This window comes from Blennius ocellaris (assembly GCF_963422515.1).
Source record: "Blennius ocellaris genome assembly, chromosome: 3".
NCBI classification, from domain to species: Eukaryota; Metazoa; Chordata; class Actinopteri; order Blenniiformes; family Blenniidae; genus Blennius; species Blennius ocellaris.
In genome coordinates this window covers 12,540,120-12,558,065 of record NC_137652.1, presented here as the reverse complement: position 1 = coordinate 12,558,065, position 17,946 = coordinate 12,540,120, and the positions used below count along the sequence as shown (strand labels likewise).

The 17,946-nt window shown below is 42.5% G+C and overlaps 2 protein-coding genes across 2 annotated transcripts in view; both read left to right on the top strand.

The window, feature by feature from the left end:
• klhl5 (kelch-like family member 5) overlaps positions 1-3,286 on the top strand; it is a gene marked incomplete at its 5' end in the record, with an annotated part of 28,015 nt that extends 24,729 nt beyond the window's left edge. The window contains one exon of the mRNA XM_080520251.1: positions 713-3,286. Coding sequence (XP_080376377.1) covers positions 713-769 — 57 coding nt within the window. The 3' untranslated portion in view covers positions 770-3,286. The remainder of the gene's footprint in view (positions 1-712) is intronic.
• A 2,750-nt stretch (positions 3,287-6,036) lies between these two features.
• On the top strand, positions 6,037-17,939 carry wdr19 (WD repeat domain 19; the record flags this gene model as incomplete). The annotated part of the gene is made up of 36 exons (XM_080521140.1): positions 6,037-6,042; positions 6,754-6,845; positions 6,972-7,037; positions 7,139-7,264; positions 7,440-7,555; positions 7,654-7,769; positions 8,115-8,195; positions 8,474-8,586; positions 8,720-8,893; positions 8,982-9,052; positions 9,142-9,314; positions 9,495-9,615; positions 9,716-9,822; positions 9,944-10,060; positions 10,349-10,504; positions 10,775-10,922; positions 11,062-11,275; positions 11,518-11,677; positions 11,807-11,917; positions 12,048-12,157; positions 12,246-12,303; positions 12,504-12,650; positions 13,351-13,433; positions 13,515-13,598; positions 13,699-13,845; positions 14,389-14,513; positions 14,604-14,713; positions 14,807-14,875; positions 14,973-15,050; positions 15,513-15,609; positions 15,688-15,812; positions 16,365-16,446; positions 16,559-16,709; positions 16,806-16,929; positions 17,028-17,104; positions 17,246-17,939. The coding sequence occupies 36 exons, from the start codon at positions 6,037-6,039 to the stop codon at positions 17,358-17,360; spliced, it is 4,050 nt and encodes a 1,349-aa protein (XP_080377266.1). The 3' UTR covers positions 17,361-17,939.
• Positions 17,940-17,946: the final 7 nt, after the last annotated feature.

The following is a 17,946-nucleotide window of genomic DNA, read 5'->3' as shown; positions in this document are numbered from 1 at the left end:
AAAATACACCACCAGAAATCTTCTTGAGAAACTCCAGACAACCAGAAGCCTCTGTAAATATAGCAGTCTGCTCTCGACACTATTGTTCTCGTGACGCTGTTCTCCTGAGGCTTTAAATATCTTTTAAGTTGATGAATTATCCCATAATCTTTTGGAGCAGATGGGTTAGTCTCATGGTCATTAAAACACAGTATCATCAGCATATAAACCCTGACGAGGGAGTTAAAGTTGTTCGCAGTTACTTACTGAAACATGAGATTTTATTGTTATTTCATTTCAGCTTAGTCGTTCTGCTTTCCTAAAAAAAAAAAAATAGATCCAGTGTCCAATGTACTTTCAACTGTTTTCATCTCCCAAAGACAGGAATCAATACTGTTATGTTGGGGGTGGGGGGGGGGGGGGGGGGTGTTGCAGCATTTTCCCTGTAAACAAGAACTGTAAAGTTACGAACCTTGAAACATCCCCGTAAAGCCAAAGGAGATCTAAACAGTCTGTGCATCCCCATGAGCGACCTGTTCAGCATCGCATGCCGACATTTGGATAGTTAAAGGTCCCGCCTGCAGCCACTTATAGCACCGACGACAAGTTGTGTAGCTGTCGACTGCGTAATATCGAATGTGCTCCATATGTTCACAGACTCTGAGGCATGTCTTTAGCCGGAAGCATGAACGGTGATTTACACTCGTGCACTCGTTGCCTCCGTTCTCTCCAGGTAGCGCCTCTGTGTCTGGGACGGGCTGGAGCTTGTGTGGTGGCCGTCAGATTGTGAACCGCATGGATACGGACGCTCTCCAGGACAAATGTGCAGGACGCGGCTCATCCCGGCTGACCCCCCCCCCCCCGAAGGGCCACTGGAAGGTCCGTCTGCCCCCGCTGGGAAACGAGAGAGAGGTTTTTCTGGAGCCTCCTGAGGTTTCACACAGTCACACGTTTGGTCTCTTTACCGCCTCCTTATCAGTCAGATTTTCAGGGAGAGATTTGGTGTGAAGGGTCATTTCAGGTTTCTGATACACATCCGAATAACTTACACCACCAAAGTCAAATGCAGTAAATGAAGGTAAACCCGAAACGTTTACCCAAGCGCGACAGAACAGCTGTCTCACAGACCTTTTTTTTTTTTTTTTTTGTATTCTTGGATATTATTTTGTTCCTGTAGACAAGCTGGGACACACGCAGACATACTCACACTTATATATAAACCTAGGTGGCTGCTTTCAGCTTCTGTTTCTGCTGACGAAAAGGTGAGAGACATAGAGAGGATGTCAAAACTGCCTCATCATGTTAGGCGCTCGGTTTTCGTCACATCATCAGACAGTGTGTATTGATGCTATTTTAATATATTCCCCATTATTTTTATGCTGCAGTTGGCAAGTGCTTTTCTCCGCGGTTTTTCCTCCTGTTGCCGGCTGACAGATGAAAGAAAGACTTTTGACACAATCAGCACAACCTCATGAACAGCGTTCATCCCGTAAGGAACTACGAGGGGCTTTAATAGTTTCAGTGAAAAACATACAACGCTTCATCTAATATTTCTGCTTGTATGGCTCCTGTGTTGCATCAGCTCACATCTCAAGCTCCTGCCAACTGCCGTGTGTGATCTAGTGCAGTTTCTCTTATTCTGCACAGGGAGGTCTTTTAAGTTGTTGTTTTTGTTTTTTGTTTTTTTGCATTTATGTCTTTTCTTGGAACTGCTGCTTTTCCTCACATAATGAAGTCTATTTATCAATTAGGTCTACAGCCCAAAGTAAGAGAAGAAATAATACCGCTGTGGCCCTTTGTTGATCCCTGCAGGGAAATTTTGTTTTCAATTTCCTCCAGAGCACAAGGTCAGCTATTTACAGGGTCAGTTGAGCTTCTCTGCCAACCAGCTACCTTATTTGTCTCCACGGTAGATGTCGTTTTCTCATTGTTTGTGTGTGGATGTGTGCATGTGTCCATGTGTGTGCGTGTTGGTTGTTCAGAGATTGCTAAGAGTATATTTTTATCTCAAATGAGAATCTTTCCCCCCAACACCCCCACCCCCCACATCCTCAATTCCCTGCTGCTTTTTTGATTTCTCTTCATCCCCATTTTCGTCATTGCATCACCCCACATACACACGCACACGCACACGCACACACACACACACGCACACGCACACGCATGTACTGTTTACGCACAATTGTGCTTTAGAGCAGAATTATGACACCCCGACAAAAAATGAAACACAGACCATATAATGAGAACTTGGATGTAATAACACTATTTCAGCCTGTGCCAACATTTTGTTTGATGCTGAGTTCCAAGCGTTATTAGATTTGATGCTGCTGCACACAAAGTGTCAGACATGAGCTTGGAACATGACTCTAAATGAAGTGGAATTGTGGGGTCGTGTATGTAAAACGCACATGACAAGAATCCGTAACAGTTCAAACATGTGCTTCAGTTATTCCATGCTGGGGTTCTTAATTGTGTATTTCCTGTCAGTTTGATTCGTGTATGTCCGCATGTGTGTGTCTGTGTCTGTTGGTGTGTAAAGAAAGAAAACTCCTGATGGTTGAGAGGCAAAGCAGGCATCCTGTCTGAACTGACAGATCTAGAGCTAATGTAGCCCCCAGGACGCACTTTACAAACACATGAGGACCTATCGCACACCAACACATGCGCGCGCCCAAAAATTCGCACAAAGGCACACTTAACCACACAGCTGAAAGCCAAGTGCCCCGGGAGCCAGCGAAGATTGAAAAGCTGCCCAAATTTTCCGGCATGACATCTAAAAAGCAGACGGGTAGGCTGGCAATTCCCCCTCAGCCGAGCTGATGTTTATTCAAGCCTAATGCACTGCTGCATTATTCTATTTTCCTCCACTCAAGACCTGCCTGCTGCTTATTGAGAGTGATTCTCTTTATTTCACTGCAGAAGTGTGTCACCTCCACTGTGTGATTCCAGTTCAGTGTTTGAAAATACATTTAAAAAAAGACAGACATTCCAAAGCCACTATATATTTACTGTATATTATGTACATGAATAAACAAAAAGCCTGTATGTAGTCTTATTGCATTATACTGTATAATTATATCATTTCCACCTAATGAACATGGTAATATGTGTTCCATGTGGTACCATGAACTCAAAGGAAGAAGGGGTTTAATAAAGATGGTTGGTGAAATGGCACATCTCTACTTTTTTTTTTTATTTTTATTTTTTTATTTTTTTATTGAATGTTACACTCCCATCTTTTATGGAACGAAGAATGTGTGTACTATATATGATCCTGTATAATGCTATTGTTCTTTTATACATTAAAGTCAACATGCCATTCAGCTCGTTCCTGTGCTCTTTTCTACAGTTTTCTTTCTTTTCTTTTTTTCTTTACATGGCTCTTTACGTCCATGTCTATGAAGAGCCGTGGCACAAGTTTTCGTCGGCGGTTTCATTTTTGTCACAGTCTTCACTGAATGCCATCAAGGGGTAATCATGTTCTTGTGGCTCGTATCTCTGACAGCACCCCGGTCCGTACAGTCCTTGCCGTGGCAGTTCAGAGGTTTCTGTGTCGGGTTTTTTGGCAACTGAACTGCAGCTCTGAATTAATTTTCAGTGGCAGGAGGTTTAAACAAACCCTCATTACTTGTAACTGTGAACCCAGTAACTTTTAAAGCATGCACACAGACACACACACACTGTGTGTGCGTGTGTGTGTGTGTGTGTGAGGAAGAGGAATGTTCACAATTTACAGATACTTTAACCTCAGGACAGCCACCGGTAGCCAAGTGATTCCCCTCTTGTTATTTATAGCAGGAGAGGCTTTTAATCATAAGCAGTTTTGACAAACGGTTCCCGGTGGCACTGAGAAATGATGCCACTGACCTTGCCTCTTTGCCGCAGCAGCAGCACCTGAGTCGACTGCGTCTGGTGGAAACAAGAGGGAGACAGAAAGGACAGTGTCATTCAGCTCTTCTGTTTTTTTGTTGTTGTTGTTTGTTTTTATTCGCACGGACATCCTAACGTTCCCAGAGATCTCACTGCTTTCAGGCTTCAGTGTGTATAAAATGATGCACCGAGGACCAGGGACATTTACATTTGATCGAGCGCTTCAACCATAAAAGATCCAGAGTGTTGGGTTTTATATGCTATCCACACACACAAAATAAAATAAAAAACAGCTGTTAAGAGTTTGAACAAACACATTTCAGAATTTACAAGTGAAATTGTATCGTTTAAAGACCAACATTGCCACTAATGGAGATAATAGAATGTGTCCATTATTACTGATAGTGTTATCATAGTGTGGACACCTCATTCACAAACACTCTTCACTTTGTAATTATTTTGTCATGCGACGTTACAGCTTTATTCACGGCGAAGACATAAAATAATAATGAATACAAACACTGCTACAGTGACGTTGGATTGGTGAGTATAGAAGTAACACAGTCACCCTTGGGAAGAGTTCAAATTAATACCCTTTTGGCACCCAAAATGCTGTGGGTCATCACATTGAGGACAAACTCGGAGAGGAACTGCGTTTGATTCTTAATCTATATTTCTCATGTTGCAGAGTTGGTGTATTACAGTACTGTCTTGGACAGGTTCCTATGTTCAAGGTTACAGAGTTTAAAGTGTTGTTTCCCACAGTATGTGTTTGCTCACCACTTCTTGCTGTGTTGGTGTGTATGCGAGTGTCATTGCAGCGAGCACAATCCACGGACTTGAAGGTATATTTTTTTCCATTTATCACAATTTTTCTCAAGGGGATGAACTAAACAAATGTTACCACTTTACACCAGGGGCATATATGAAGAAACACAATATACGAAGACAATATAAAATTATTTTAATACACAATTGAATGCAAGGATGAAATAAGAATATTTTAACATTGAAAACGTTCCGTAATGTCACAGATTATATTCGTTTTCACAAATCTAGAATCTGAAAATTTAATTGAAATGTTTAAGAGGGAGAAGAAAAATCTAAGTGACAATAAATATCCAAAACAATCAGTTAAAAAATTATATTTCCCATAATATAATATTTAGCAAAACAAACTCTTTCTCGTTCATATTTAAAACAAGCACATAAAAAGATAATGAGGTTAATACGTTTGACATTACGTTGCCTAATTATGACAATTCAAGCTTTCTTTATTAATGTGGAGCTTTTCAGCTTCAACGCTAAAAGGCTTCTTTATGTCTGAGAGTGCAAAGCTGCCATCTTCTGTATCTGTGGTGAAAGTGCAATGAAACTCCACCCATCAGCAAAACCAACATACTAACTCACCTCACACTACTGTGAGGTGCGTTAGTATATTGATCCTCTCAGAATACCAGAGAATGAAATCTGACAATAATGAACAATCTGAGGATGTCATTCAGTGAATAGGGGTGAAAAGGAATGAGGCAGCAGATAAGGCAGCGGAGGAGGCCGCAGACACCACGGCAATGGATTTGGCAGTCAACATTAGTAAATCGGAAATCAAGAGCATTATCAAACAAAGATTGAGGAGTAAGCAATGGCAGGAAGAGAAGTCGGGACGGTGGTACTACACAATACAAAGGGAAGTGGGGGAAATGCGAAGCACAGAAAGGAACAGAAGAGAAGAAACAATAATATCTAGACTCAGGTTTGGACACACTGCACTGAACTATACATGCTCAAGAATATGGAAATATTAATATGTGGGAAGTGTGGGCAACTTGAAACAGTGAAACATGTCATGGTACATAGTCACGGATACGAAACAGCAAGAGTTAATTGGGAGGATATCATGTTTTTTTTGTTTTGTTTTGTTTTGTTTTGTTTTTGAGAGGGCGAGATAGCAGTCGTTTTGATCCACACTCCATACCAGTAGGTGGCATTAATGCTCCAAGACGTTGTTTGCCAACCGCGATTAAAAAAAAGAACAAGAAGTTGGTCGTCATGGCGACTGTTGCCATGACAGCCATCGACTCCGCATACGCTTCAGAGTGAAGCATTGTGGGAAACCAGTACACACCATCGGAGATATTTTGAGAAGAAAAAGACGACAGACACTTTAAAAGAGCACATGTGGTCAAGATGAAGGTTAGTAACAGCTCAAGAAGCGTCAATATCCGCATTACATGACGCATTACGTCATTGTTGGGTTGTATTACACGGGGAGTCTGAAGCTAACTTACGAGTTTGGCTAACTGAGCTATATCACGTTAGCTCACGTTTGACAAATTTCGTATTTCGTTCAATCTTCCTCTTTGCGCAGAAAACGAAATGCATTACAGTAGACGACGTCCTCTGGAATCGAGGCTGTTTTGATCTGACTTATTTCTTGTCCAAAAACGTTGCTTGACGCGAGATTGTACATTTTCTTCCCATTCCCCTTTAAACCAGCACCAAAAGAGTTATGGATTAACATCAGAAATAGTTAAAGTAGATGTGCTCAAGAGATTGTTACTATAAAACCTGTGTGACTAAATATGTCGTTGGCAGTGGCTACGTTCCACCCCAGCTATTTGTTTGTGACGATTCTCAGTTTTTCCATATTGTGATATTCTCGTTGTCCTGATGACACGGAAACTGCTTTTCGAGCACAGGTAAAAAAGTAAATAAAAACATCTACTGACATACTGTTTGTTATGCAAACTTTCTGTCTTATGTTTCCAAAAACAACACAAATAATTTGACCTGAACATTTGTTTTTAATTCTTTCACGGGGGAAAGTTACTCATGAAGGTTCCAACAACTAGAAACACCCAGTGTGAGAATTACCCATAAGAACAGTTACATTTATGTCCACAGAGTGTTTTCATTCTTGCCGAAAAAGCCTGGGCTGGTTCGAACCTGTTGTATAGATGGCAAAAGGCTCTTGGGAACTATATTGCTGTTGCTGGGTGAGTACATACATTAGTAACCTCAAGAACAGTTTCTTCAATTCACGTTTAACATCAGTAGCAGCCTTTAGAAAGTGAAGTCTCTGTGTTTTTTTTTTTTAATTATCTCTGATTCTCTTCATACAGGCAGGACAACTCTGTCAAAATATTTGACCGACATGGCCACAAGGTGACTGAACTCAGTCTCCCTGGGTAAGTTTGAGAACATTATTACTGCTCACATTTCTCTCACAAGGACATTTTCTGTGATCATGGCTCCCTTTTGTATTTTCATTTCTCCCTCTGTTCCATAGGCGCTGCGTGGGAATGGACTGGGATAAGGATGGAGATATTCTGGCAGTGATAGCCGCAAAATCAAGCTCCATCTTTCTATGGGATGCCAGCGTTAATAAAATAACGCAGATAGACAGCGGCATGAAGTATGATTTAATTGTTTTTTGTAAAATTCTATCAGGAATTGTAAAACTAAAAAAGATGATCTCGTACTCATTTAATAAATAAATGGTCTGATTATACTTCCCTGATTTTGTTCATACCTTTGATAGATTCACACATTTTGTATACTTTAAATACATACATCTGTGTTCTGAACAGAGATCAGATGTCCTTCATCTTGTGGTCAAAGACTGGTCCGCTTTTGGCCGTCGGTACAGTCAAAGGGAACCTCTTGATCTACAATCAGCAGACTTCACGCAAAGTCGTCGTGCGGGGTAATCCACTCAAAACAACTTCATTTCTACATCGTTGTCTTAAAAAAAAAATGTTTTTGTGTACTTAATCATTTCTGTTTTCTCCACACATTTGCAAGGTAAACACACCAAGAAGATCACTTGTGGGTGCTGGAGTTCTCAGAATTTACTGGCTCTGGGAAGTGATGACAACACGCTGAGCATCAGCAATCATGAGGGAGACACTATCAGACAGGTACTCACTCCATCACTGGCATCAACATGAATGTTTCTCATTTGCTTTAGGGTTTTGTTTTTTCGTTGTTGTTGTTTTACAGTTTTATCCATTATAGCCAGCTTATACCATCCAGGTGCACTTAAACATGTTTAACACTTTACACCTATTTTCTTCATCACCTGAGATGTAAGCAACAAGAAGTAAATACTTCATGTTACGCCATACACAGGTACAAAGCAAATATACAATTCAGGATGTTTTTGAAGGTTAAGGAATGCTCTGCATTACTAAGTGAAATCAATTCAAATGAGGAAACATAAACATGAAAAGTTGCTCAAATATATTGTTTTCTCCTTTTGCCAGACGACCCTCCGTGGTGAGGTTGGTGACATTTACTTTTCAGTCATGAAGACGGATGAAAGATCTGCTCAAGGGGAGAGCACCGTAAGTTTGTTTTCACCTGGTTTGTTGTTGTTGTTGTTGTTGTTGAAACTTTATTTCGAACATACAAAAACAGTATATATTTTTGACTGCTGATTTTATTGAGGTGTACGTCCTGAACTGATGAGGTTTGTCTCCATAGCATTATAATACGTAAAAACAAAATGTAGAATTAGAATGCTGATGCATATTCAAGTAGCGTTCAGTTTCAGAGCCCAGGTTTGGCTCTGTGTGTTTTCTCATGTCAAATGTTGACTTTGTTATAATGATTGACTTTTCAGGTAAGTGTGTCTGTTGAGAAGAAGATACTGATGCTTTTCAATGTGAACGACCCTGAAAACCGGATAGAGTTGGCCTTCCAGAGCCTCTATGGAAGCATCGTCTCCTACCGCTGGTACCAACACCTGCACACACACACACACACACACACACACACACACACACACACACACACCAGACTCTTGACACTGAACTACATCAAGGTGTTTGCATTAAACCTTGATTTCACTCTCTTTCTGACTGTCTAGGTATGGTGATGGGTATATTCTCATTGGGTTCTCCCATGGATACTTTGTGGTTATTTCCACTCATATCAGGGAGATTGGGAATGAGCTATATCAGGCTCACAACCATAAAGATTGTCTTAACAGTGTGGCCATCTCATCAGCCCTAAACAAGGCTGCCTCCTGTGGGGACAACAGGTAAGCAGAGCACCACTTTTCCAAGAAATGATGATATTTGTTATTCTGAATATTAATTCTCCACCCATTTTATTTATTTTTTTGGCAGTATCAAAATCCACGAACTGTCTGATCTCAAAGATATCAGCAATATTGTTCAATTAGATGACGAGACCAAAGGTATGTCTTTTCTTTTCTTCACATCGTGTTACCTTGACATGCCACAATGAATGAGTTCCACAATCAAGCCCTCATACGTCATCCTGCAGGTCTGGATCAGTTGAACTGGACAGATGACGGCCAGTTGTTGGCAGTTTCCACACAGAATGGGACTCTTCATGTCTTTCTTACCAGGCTGCCCATCCTCGGTGACAGCTTTGGTACCCGGCTGGCTTACCTCACCTCGCTATTGGAGGTCACCGTGTCCAACCAGGTGGAGGGGGTGAGGAAACACAGTATATACAAAAGCGAAAAACGTAAAAATAAAATCCTGAAAGAAGAAATATTTCTGTTGCATGAGGCAAAAGAAGGATGTGCTTTTCAGTCAGAGGGAAGTTCTGACCACTTCAACATTCAATGTTGACGGCTTATCAGTCTGAGACGCTTCGTGTTTTCTTTTCAGGAGAGTACAGTGGCCATACAAGTGGATGTGGAGCCCTCAGTCATTGCGGTGGGGCCGTTTCATGTGGCTGTGGGGATGAACAACAGAGCCTGGTTTTATGCGCTAACAGATGAAAAACCAGGTAAGTGTGCTAAACACTGAGACAATGTTATGTGCGAATCCTTTATTTATTCGGAGAAGTCTGTGCCATTACGTCAATGACATGTTTTTTTGTCGCTCAGGTTATCGCAAGTTGAAGGATATTGAGTATTTGGGGACAATAGTCAGCATGTGCCTTAACGCTGACTATGCAGCAGCGCTGTTTGAGGGGAAAGTGCAACTGCACATGGTGAGTTGTTCAGTTCGCTTCTGATTTGTTGATCAACAGCCGTCAGTCATTTGACGTATTCAACATATTTATTGTTTTACCACAATCCAAGTTTGCGTGTGTCTCTGTTGCTTTTTTTTAGATTGAAGGAAAAGACCACGACGAGAAAAAGCAGATGAAGCTTTTTCCAGACGATGAGAGGAAAGGTCGGATCCTCTGCCACGCCCTCACCGCTGACTTCCTCTACTACGGTACCGATGTAAGCTTCAGCCCTCCTCCGTCCCAGCCGGCCGCACAGCTGCACCAGAATTCAAGTCTAACGCCAGTTCTTCTGGTTCCTGAATCCGCCGATTGCTGTACTGTTTTTTTTTTGTTTTTTTTAACTAGAATATATTTTGCTCAATAACATGTTTTTTTTTCTCCTATTAATTGTTGAATACTCAAATTTGCTGCTTTTGAAATTTTCTGGGGTTTTTGTCACCGACTCTTCCTGTCCCTTCATTTTTTTATATTTTCTGCTAATAAAGTTAGGATTTATCTTTCTCAGTCAGGGAACGTGGTGTGTGTGATGGTGGAGGACTGGGAGACGGTGAGCAGCTACAGTCACTCAGTCGGTGTGAGGAGAGTGTTCCCTGATGTGAATGGCACACACGTCGTCTTCATCGACAACAAGAACGGCGGCTTCCTGTTTTCCCCAGCAAATGTCAGTCCAGTCACTTCGCGCCCTGATACGCAAATACAGGCCAGCATGCATTGTTCTTTACACTATTGTAAAACAACAGGATGTTTGCATTCTTAATCATGTAAAAGAGAGTTTTTAAAACAACTAAATCGCAAAGTAACATGCAAGAAATAAAAGTTTCCAAAAACTGTCACTGAATGAAACAACAAATTTGAAAATCGCCAAACTCATTTAAGTGAGGAAGAGTTTTAAACTGTCCGTGTGGGTCTGATCTGCTTGTGTCTGATTCAGGCGACCGCATCCTGCTTTGAGCTCCCCAACTTCTCTCCCACCATCACAGGAGTGCTGTGGGACAACTGGCATGCGGACAGAGGAGTGTTTGTAGCTTATGACGATGACAAGGTCTACACCTATGCCTTACATAAAACCACGATATATGGTAAGGAGCTGCGCCGTCGTCACCGGACACCCCGGTGACACTGAATGCCATCGTCACGTCGTCACGTCGCCACGTTAACATTCACACGTACCAAGCTCTCTGTCTTGTACTTCCCTAACTCTCCCATCACTCTGCTCAGGTCCACAGGTGGTCTTGGTGGGAAGCACTCTACTTCTCTTTTCCCAGAAGCCCTTGCTGTTGTACAATGGCGAGCTGACGTGTCAGACCGCGAGCGGTAAGACCAGCGAAGTCGCTTTGAGCACTCACTTGTTCCTCAAGCACTCCGCTGGCGCGGCGGCGGGTTCGCCGCAGGAGCTCGGCAAGCAGGTCGCCCAGGCTGTCCAGCTCAAAAGGTGCTCGCCTTTCACATGTTTGAAGTGATTTGTGTTCGTGGTGGAAAAGTCAGCCGAGAGGAGAAAAAAAAATCTCCGCTCAGTATATTTGCCAGTTTCGGAGTCCGAATTAGGACTGCAGACTAGGCTGTCCGTTTCATCTGTGGTTGGTTTTTATTGGTTTCTGCTGGAAATACTGGACTTTTTGAAGGACTTTGTGTCCAAGTAGTTGTTCTGAATGAAACATTTTTCTTTCTGTTCAGGTTTCACGAGGCGTGGGATCTGTGTAAATCAGCGGGCACTAACGACGACTGGTCCCAATTAGGAAAAGCCTGTTTGATCCACATGGACGTTGACTTCGCCATCCAGGTGTATCGTATGAGTGGCAACCTGGCTATGGTGCTGTCGCTGCAGGGCATCCAGGTACCTGCAACTTGAACTTTGTTCAGCGTGCCCTCCTCGTATCAGGCAATGCTCCTGGCTTTCTTTCTTTTTTTTACAAACCTAACATGACCCTGCTCTTGCTCTCTCTCTTCTCCTTTTCCTTGGCAGGGTATAGAGGACAAGAATTTACTTGCAGGACATTTAGCCATGTTTCTGTTTGACTACAACCTGGCTCAGGACCTTTATCTGTCCTCAAGCTGCCCTATTGCTGCACTTGAGGTCTGTTTGTGTTGATTTTTTTTTTTAAAAGAACAAAGTTAACTGCTTGTCTTTGTAACTTTCAACATGTTAACATAACTCATAACTGTATCAAAGTCGCCGTTGATGTTGCGTTGTTCCATGTGCTTAGATGAGAAGAGAGCTGTTGCACTGGGACAGTGCCCTCATGCTGGCCAAGAGGTTAGCGGAAGACCAGATCCCATTTATATCCAAAGAATATGCTGGACATCTGGAGTTTACGTAAGTGTGCGCCCTCACACTCACTCACAAGTGACACATTCGTTGAGTCCGATGTGGCCCCACATTCACGACACCTCTCTCTTTATAGTGGGGACTATTTGAATGCTTTGGCTCACTATGAGAAAGGCATGACTCACAATAATAAAGTAAGTACTCTCACGTCTATCAGCTGTTTAACATGATGTTATTTACTTTTGGGTGAAATGTGCAAATTTCAAAGTCATATTTTGCCTGGAGTTCATCTCACTCACTTTATATTTCCAAAGATCATTGCTGCTTACAGTGATATTGTTTCAAATCGTGTTTTTTTTTTTTTTTTTTTTTTTTTTGTGTGTGTGCTATGCAGTTTCAGGATCATGACGAGGCATGTCTGGCCGGTGTAGCCAGAATGTCCATCAGGATGGGTGACATCCGGAAAGGAGCTGCTCAGGCTATTCAACACCCAAGCAGAGTCCTCAAGAAGGAATGTGGAGCCATCCTGGAGAGCATGAAGGTAGAGAGTCAGTCAACATCAGTGCGAGTCGAACTACCTGTTCATCGTTGTATTATCGACGTATAAACGCATCAAGAGTCAGTTGATGAATGAAGTTGGAAAAACCTCATAGAAATTTTTTTTTTTTTTTTTTTTTTTAGAAAATACTGGGTACTCCATTCTCTGACCTGGCACCGATCGCCATAGTGAGTTTAGAAACTCAGGGAACAGCCATACGAAAAGGTCATCAGGGGTTTTTTGTTTTGTTTTTTTAGTATTATCACAGGCTTCAGACGCTCGTATGATGGTGACAGATTCTTTTGGAACCCGAGGTGCCTCTAGTTCAAACCCCACATTGAGCATGGAATTGCATCTTTTGGCTGTTTTTCTCTCACATATACAGTATAAAATACCTTACAGGGGGACCTTATATGTACCTTCCTTTATATTATAATTAAAACAAATAATCAGAAAGAATATTTCATCCATTTCAATTCAGCCCTGGTGAGACACTGCCTCCCCTGACTGCAGGTCACTGGTTGTATATTAGGCGATTTGCTAATGTTAGTGTCACCGTCATCTAATGAGCTTTTTTGTGTTTTAAATTGTATTTGCGCCTTTTCATGCTCGGCACATTGTGCCCCGCAATGAGATATGGCGAGGGCGGGCAGGGAGCCACTCTTAAGGATTATATCTGCAATATGGTTTTTCCTTCTCATAGCAATACTCTGAAGCGGCTCAGCTCTATGAAAAAGGACAATATTATGACAAGGCTGCTTCTGTCTACATCCGCTGCAAGAACTGGTGAGACTTTAATCAGTGCACACCCATGACCAAACCTGAATTTTCTCTCCTTCTTAACGTTATTTTTGTCTCTCCCTTCAGGGCGAAGGTGGGCGAGTTGCTCCCGAATGTCTCCTCCCCCAAGATTCACCTGCAGTATGCAAAGGCGAAGGAGGCGGATGGCAAGTAGGTCCACCCTTTCTGGATTTCACTCCCCTGAAGATGATTTAAAAAAACAAACAAAAACAAAACGTAAATCCAATGTAACTTGTACTGTTTGCATCAGGTATAAGGACGCAGCACAAGCCTATGAGAGTGCAAAAGATTGGGACAACGTCATCCGTGTGCTGCTCGACCACCTCAACAACCCCGAGGACGCCGTTCGTATCGTTCGAGAAACGCAGAGCATTGACGGCGCAAAGATGGTTGCCAGGTGGGATAATTCTGCCGAAGTCAAGCCAACCAACCTCACGTTTATTTACTTCACACTGATTCATATTCATATTCATCTCATGTACCAGTATTTGCCTGTTTGGCCTTTAAACACAAGGAAGATCTTTTACAAGATGGAAGCATTGGGATGACAACATATTTCCACCTTCTTTTTGCTTTCTGCTTGCTGATATAATGTGGAGTCTTTCATAGCAAATGCTATCCGAGGCTGCAGTTGATGAACGTCATCACATTTAACTAATCACTGAATACAATATTTTAGGTAATAACATGTTAAATAATCTTGAAGCTGCTGCTGATCATGTGTTCTAATCACAGCTATTTAAAAACTTGAATTCTCCTCTGATAAGAAAATATGAAAGTGTCTTGTTTTAGAAGTTGGTCATATTTTTATTCCAAATGATAAATGAATCTCCATCACATTTATTTTATTTTACTTTCAAATATTTCTCAGCTGCTAAATGTTGATAATTTTTTTTTGCTTTGTTTCACTTTGGCTGGTTCCCTTGTGTGTGGGCGGCAGGTTCTTTCTGCGTCTGAACGACTACGGGTCGGCGATCCACTTCCTGGTTCTGTCTCAATGCAACGACGAAGCCTTCCAGCTGGCTCAGCAGCACGGACAGATGGAGGTTTATGCCGACATCATCGGTCAGTCCGTGTGTGCAAATGAGTTTTACGACATGAATACCCCCCCTATATGGATCGACTTTCATTGCTTGTGGGATTTGTCTCTATCAGGCTCTGAAGCCACACAAGAGGACTACCAGAGCATCGCTCTCTACTTTGAGGGAGAGAAGAAACACCTCCAGGCCGGCAAGTTCTTCCAGAAGTGTGGACAGTACAGCCGAGTAAGAGACGTTTATTCATTCAGTCACACATCGTTCCCTTTTTTTTTTTTTTTTATCAACTCTTGATTCACGCAGCTTGTTTCTCTCCTTCAGGCCCTGAAGCATTTCCTGAAGTGTCCCAGCACAGAGGACAACCTGGCCATTGAAATGGCCATTGAGACGGTGAGAGCTGAGTTTATTCAAACGGATGTTGTTAAAAACAACACAGACGCAACTTTTAAACTGAGTATGTGTGCTTGGGACATGTTTTGTGGCGCAGGTGGGGCAAGCCAAGGAAAGCTCTCTGACCGATCAGCTGATAGATTACCTGATGGGAGAAAGTGACGGCCTGCCGAAGGTAACACTGGAGCGGAGTTTTCTCAGTCGAACTGGACTCTTATTTCGTCGGTTGATCGAAGGTTCATTTCAGTTAGGAAACGAGATCTGAAATGACCCTGAGAAATAATTGTCGGTCTTTTATGTGACCAGCTTCAGGTCTTACTCACTAGTCCAAGCATCACTTTGGCGTGAATGTGTCTGTAAAAAAACAACAACAAAACACACGTGATTTGTCGAAAGTTGAAGAGTTATTTGGAATACAGTTGTTTATTTGCAACAATGCTGCTTGTTGTTTGGTTTTAGTTCATTGAATTTAGATATAAACATCCTCTACTGTCATTATTCAATACAGTAGGTCAGATGCGTTTCACACTGTGAGCTGGAACTTCCACATTACTATCAGCTTTTTCTAGGGTGCAGTCAAATTAACAATGTGTATTTAACTGCTGTTGATTGATTGTCATTTTGCATCCCTCTTCAGGATGCAAAGTATCTTTTCCGTCTCTACATGGCCTTGCAGCAGTACAGGGAGGCTGCTCGCACCGCCATCATCATCGCCAGAGAAGAGCAGTGTGCAGGTGCAGAAAGAGAAACGTCCGCGAACCGTCAACTGTAACTCAAAGCTCGCGTTCAACCTCTGTATGTCGTCACTGTAGGAAACTACCGCAACGCTCACGACGTGCTGTTCAGCATGTACACGGAGCTGCAGGCCCAGAAGATTAAAATCCCTGCCGAGATGGCCACCAACCTGATGATCCTCCACTCCTACCTGCTGGTCAAGGTCACGACTGTTATCTGTTATACCGCCGTTTACTGCTTGGGTGGAGTTTCTTCTTACTTTAGTTTATGTTGGCAGGTGGCTGATTCGCCCCATAATGGACTGGTGACAATTTGCACATGATACTTACCCATGTATATTTAATCTAAAGAATAGAGCACTTTGATAATGCTGTAGAGTAGGTTATACTTCTACTTTTGCACGAGTGGAAACAGAAACTACATTTTATCTTTGCACAGTTTTTAAATCATGTTAAGCACTTTGTTGTATAAAAAGTGGTCTATGAATAAAGTCGATTGACTGATTGATCAGAGTAATGTTGGAAACATCTGATCAAATTCTTCTTATTTGTTAGTATGAACATGGACGTTGCCAGAAAGCTTCAATAGAGTGCTTTTTTAGAAGTGTACAGGAGTTTGTGTTGAAGCATCGTTTGTGGCGCAACAACGTGGAACTAATTCAGTCACATAGTGTCAGAGGGGATGTTTTTCATCTTAATGATGTTTACGTGTGCACTTTATATGAATGTTAAATATGTATGATGTATTTCTGTAGATCCATGTAAAGAGAGGAGACCACCTAAAAGGCGCACGCATGCTCATTCGTGTCAGCAACAACATCAGCAAATTTCCTGCACGTGAGTCACACTGGAGAATTTCCATGAACCCAAATGTAACCGACAGCCAAATACACTACAAACTGATATAAATTGTGTGTGTGTGTGTGTGTGTGTGTGTGTGTTTGTATAGATGTTGTTCCTATTCTGACGTCGGCAGTGATCGAATGTCACCGCGCTGGACTGAAGAACTCTGCTTTCAGTTTCGCTGCCATGTTGATGAGGCCGGAGTACCGCAATGATATCGATGCAAAATACCGGAAGAAGATAGAGGCCATGGTTCGGTGAGTGACTTTTGTTTCACGTCTGCGGGACTCTTCACCCCTCCCCCGCCCTCTTCTCCATCTCGTCGACCTTCTGCGTTCACGTCTGCGCCACAGACGTCCCGATACGTCCGAGCTGGAGGAGGAAACCACCCCCTGTCCTTACTGCGGCTTCCAGCTGCCACAGAATGAACTGCTGTGCATCTCTTGCAAGAACAACCTGCCCTACTGCATCGCCACGGTACAAAACACTGGCTTTCTTTTCTCTCAGTAACTCAGATCGACTCTCAAACGGAAACCGGTTTCAATTCTCGTTTCCATCATTACCGTTTCTTTCAGGGCCGTCACATGCTGAAAGAAGACTGGTGCATCTGTCCTCACTGCGAATTCCCTGCTCTCTACTCCCAGTTCATTATGTGGGTGGCAGACGTGCTTGTTAAACACCGACACCATCGCTGTACATATTAGCCATTAGACACAGTCTGACTCTTAATTTTTTTCCTAAATCAGCCTCTCATCCTGCCAAACTCTTGTTTTCCCACCGACATTTGTTCCAGGTTGCTGGGGACTGAGACGGCGTGTCCCATGTGCTCCGAGTCTCTGAGTGTCCAAAAGCTGAAGAAGCTCTCCGATTGCTCCGCGTATCTGAAGCCCGACGAGGCCGACCCTTGAAGGAGAGACATCACAGTAGGTGTGAATCCACCAAAACAGCCTCCATCCGTCTCGCCGATCCTGTTCAGAGTCGGGGGGGGGGTCTGAAGGGAGGAAAGCGGTCGGCGTACCCGGAGGAACTCTGCAACGCTAACACGGGGAGAAACATGCAAAGGACACAGCAGGGGCCCCGGGCCCTAACTACTGACCAATGTGCCGGCCCCAAAACCCCACATGACATGTCAATGTTCAGAATCTTTCATATTACAAAAACATTTATCACTTTTATACGATCCCCCTCCTTAATTATAAGATTGTTTTGGGTTTTTTTGCACTACCATTGTGTTCTGATTTGTTACCATTGTGTAAACAGTATTATGAATGTGTTATATAAACGACTAGTCATCCATTTGGTAGAATTAATTCTCGTCCCCTCAAGGACGACAAGTCATAACAAATCTAAAAGATTCAAGGCGTCAGAACAGTAATGAATATCATCTACATACACACACAGCGGCTGTATGTGGTTAAACGCACAGCTGTCATAAGAAACAGTCATAAGAAACTCTCCCTTCAAGTTTTTTTGTTGTTTTTTTGCTTGAGAACA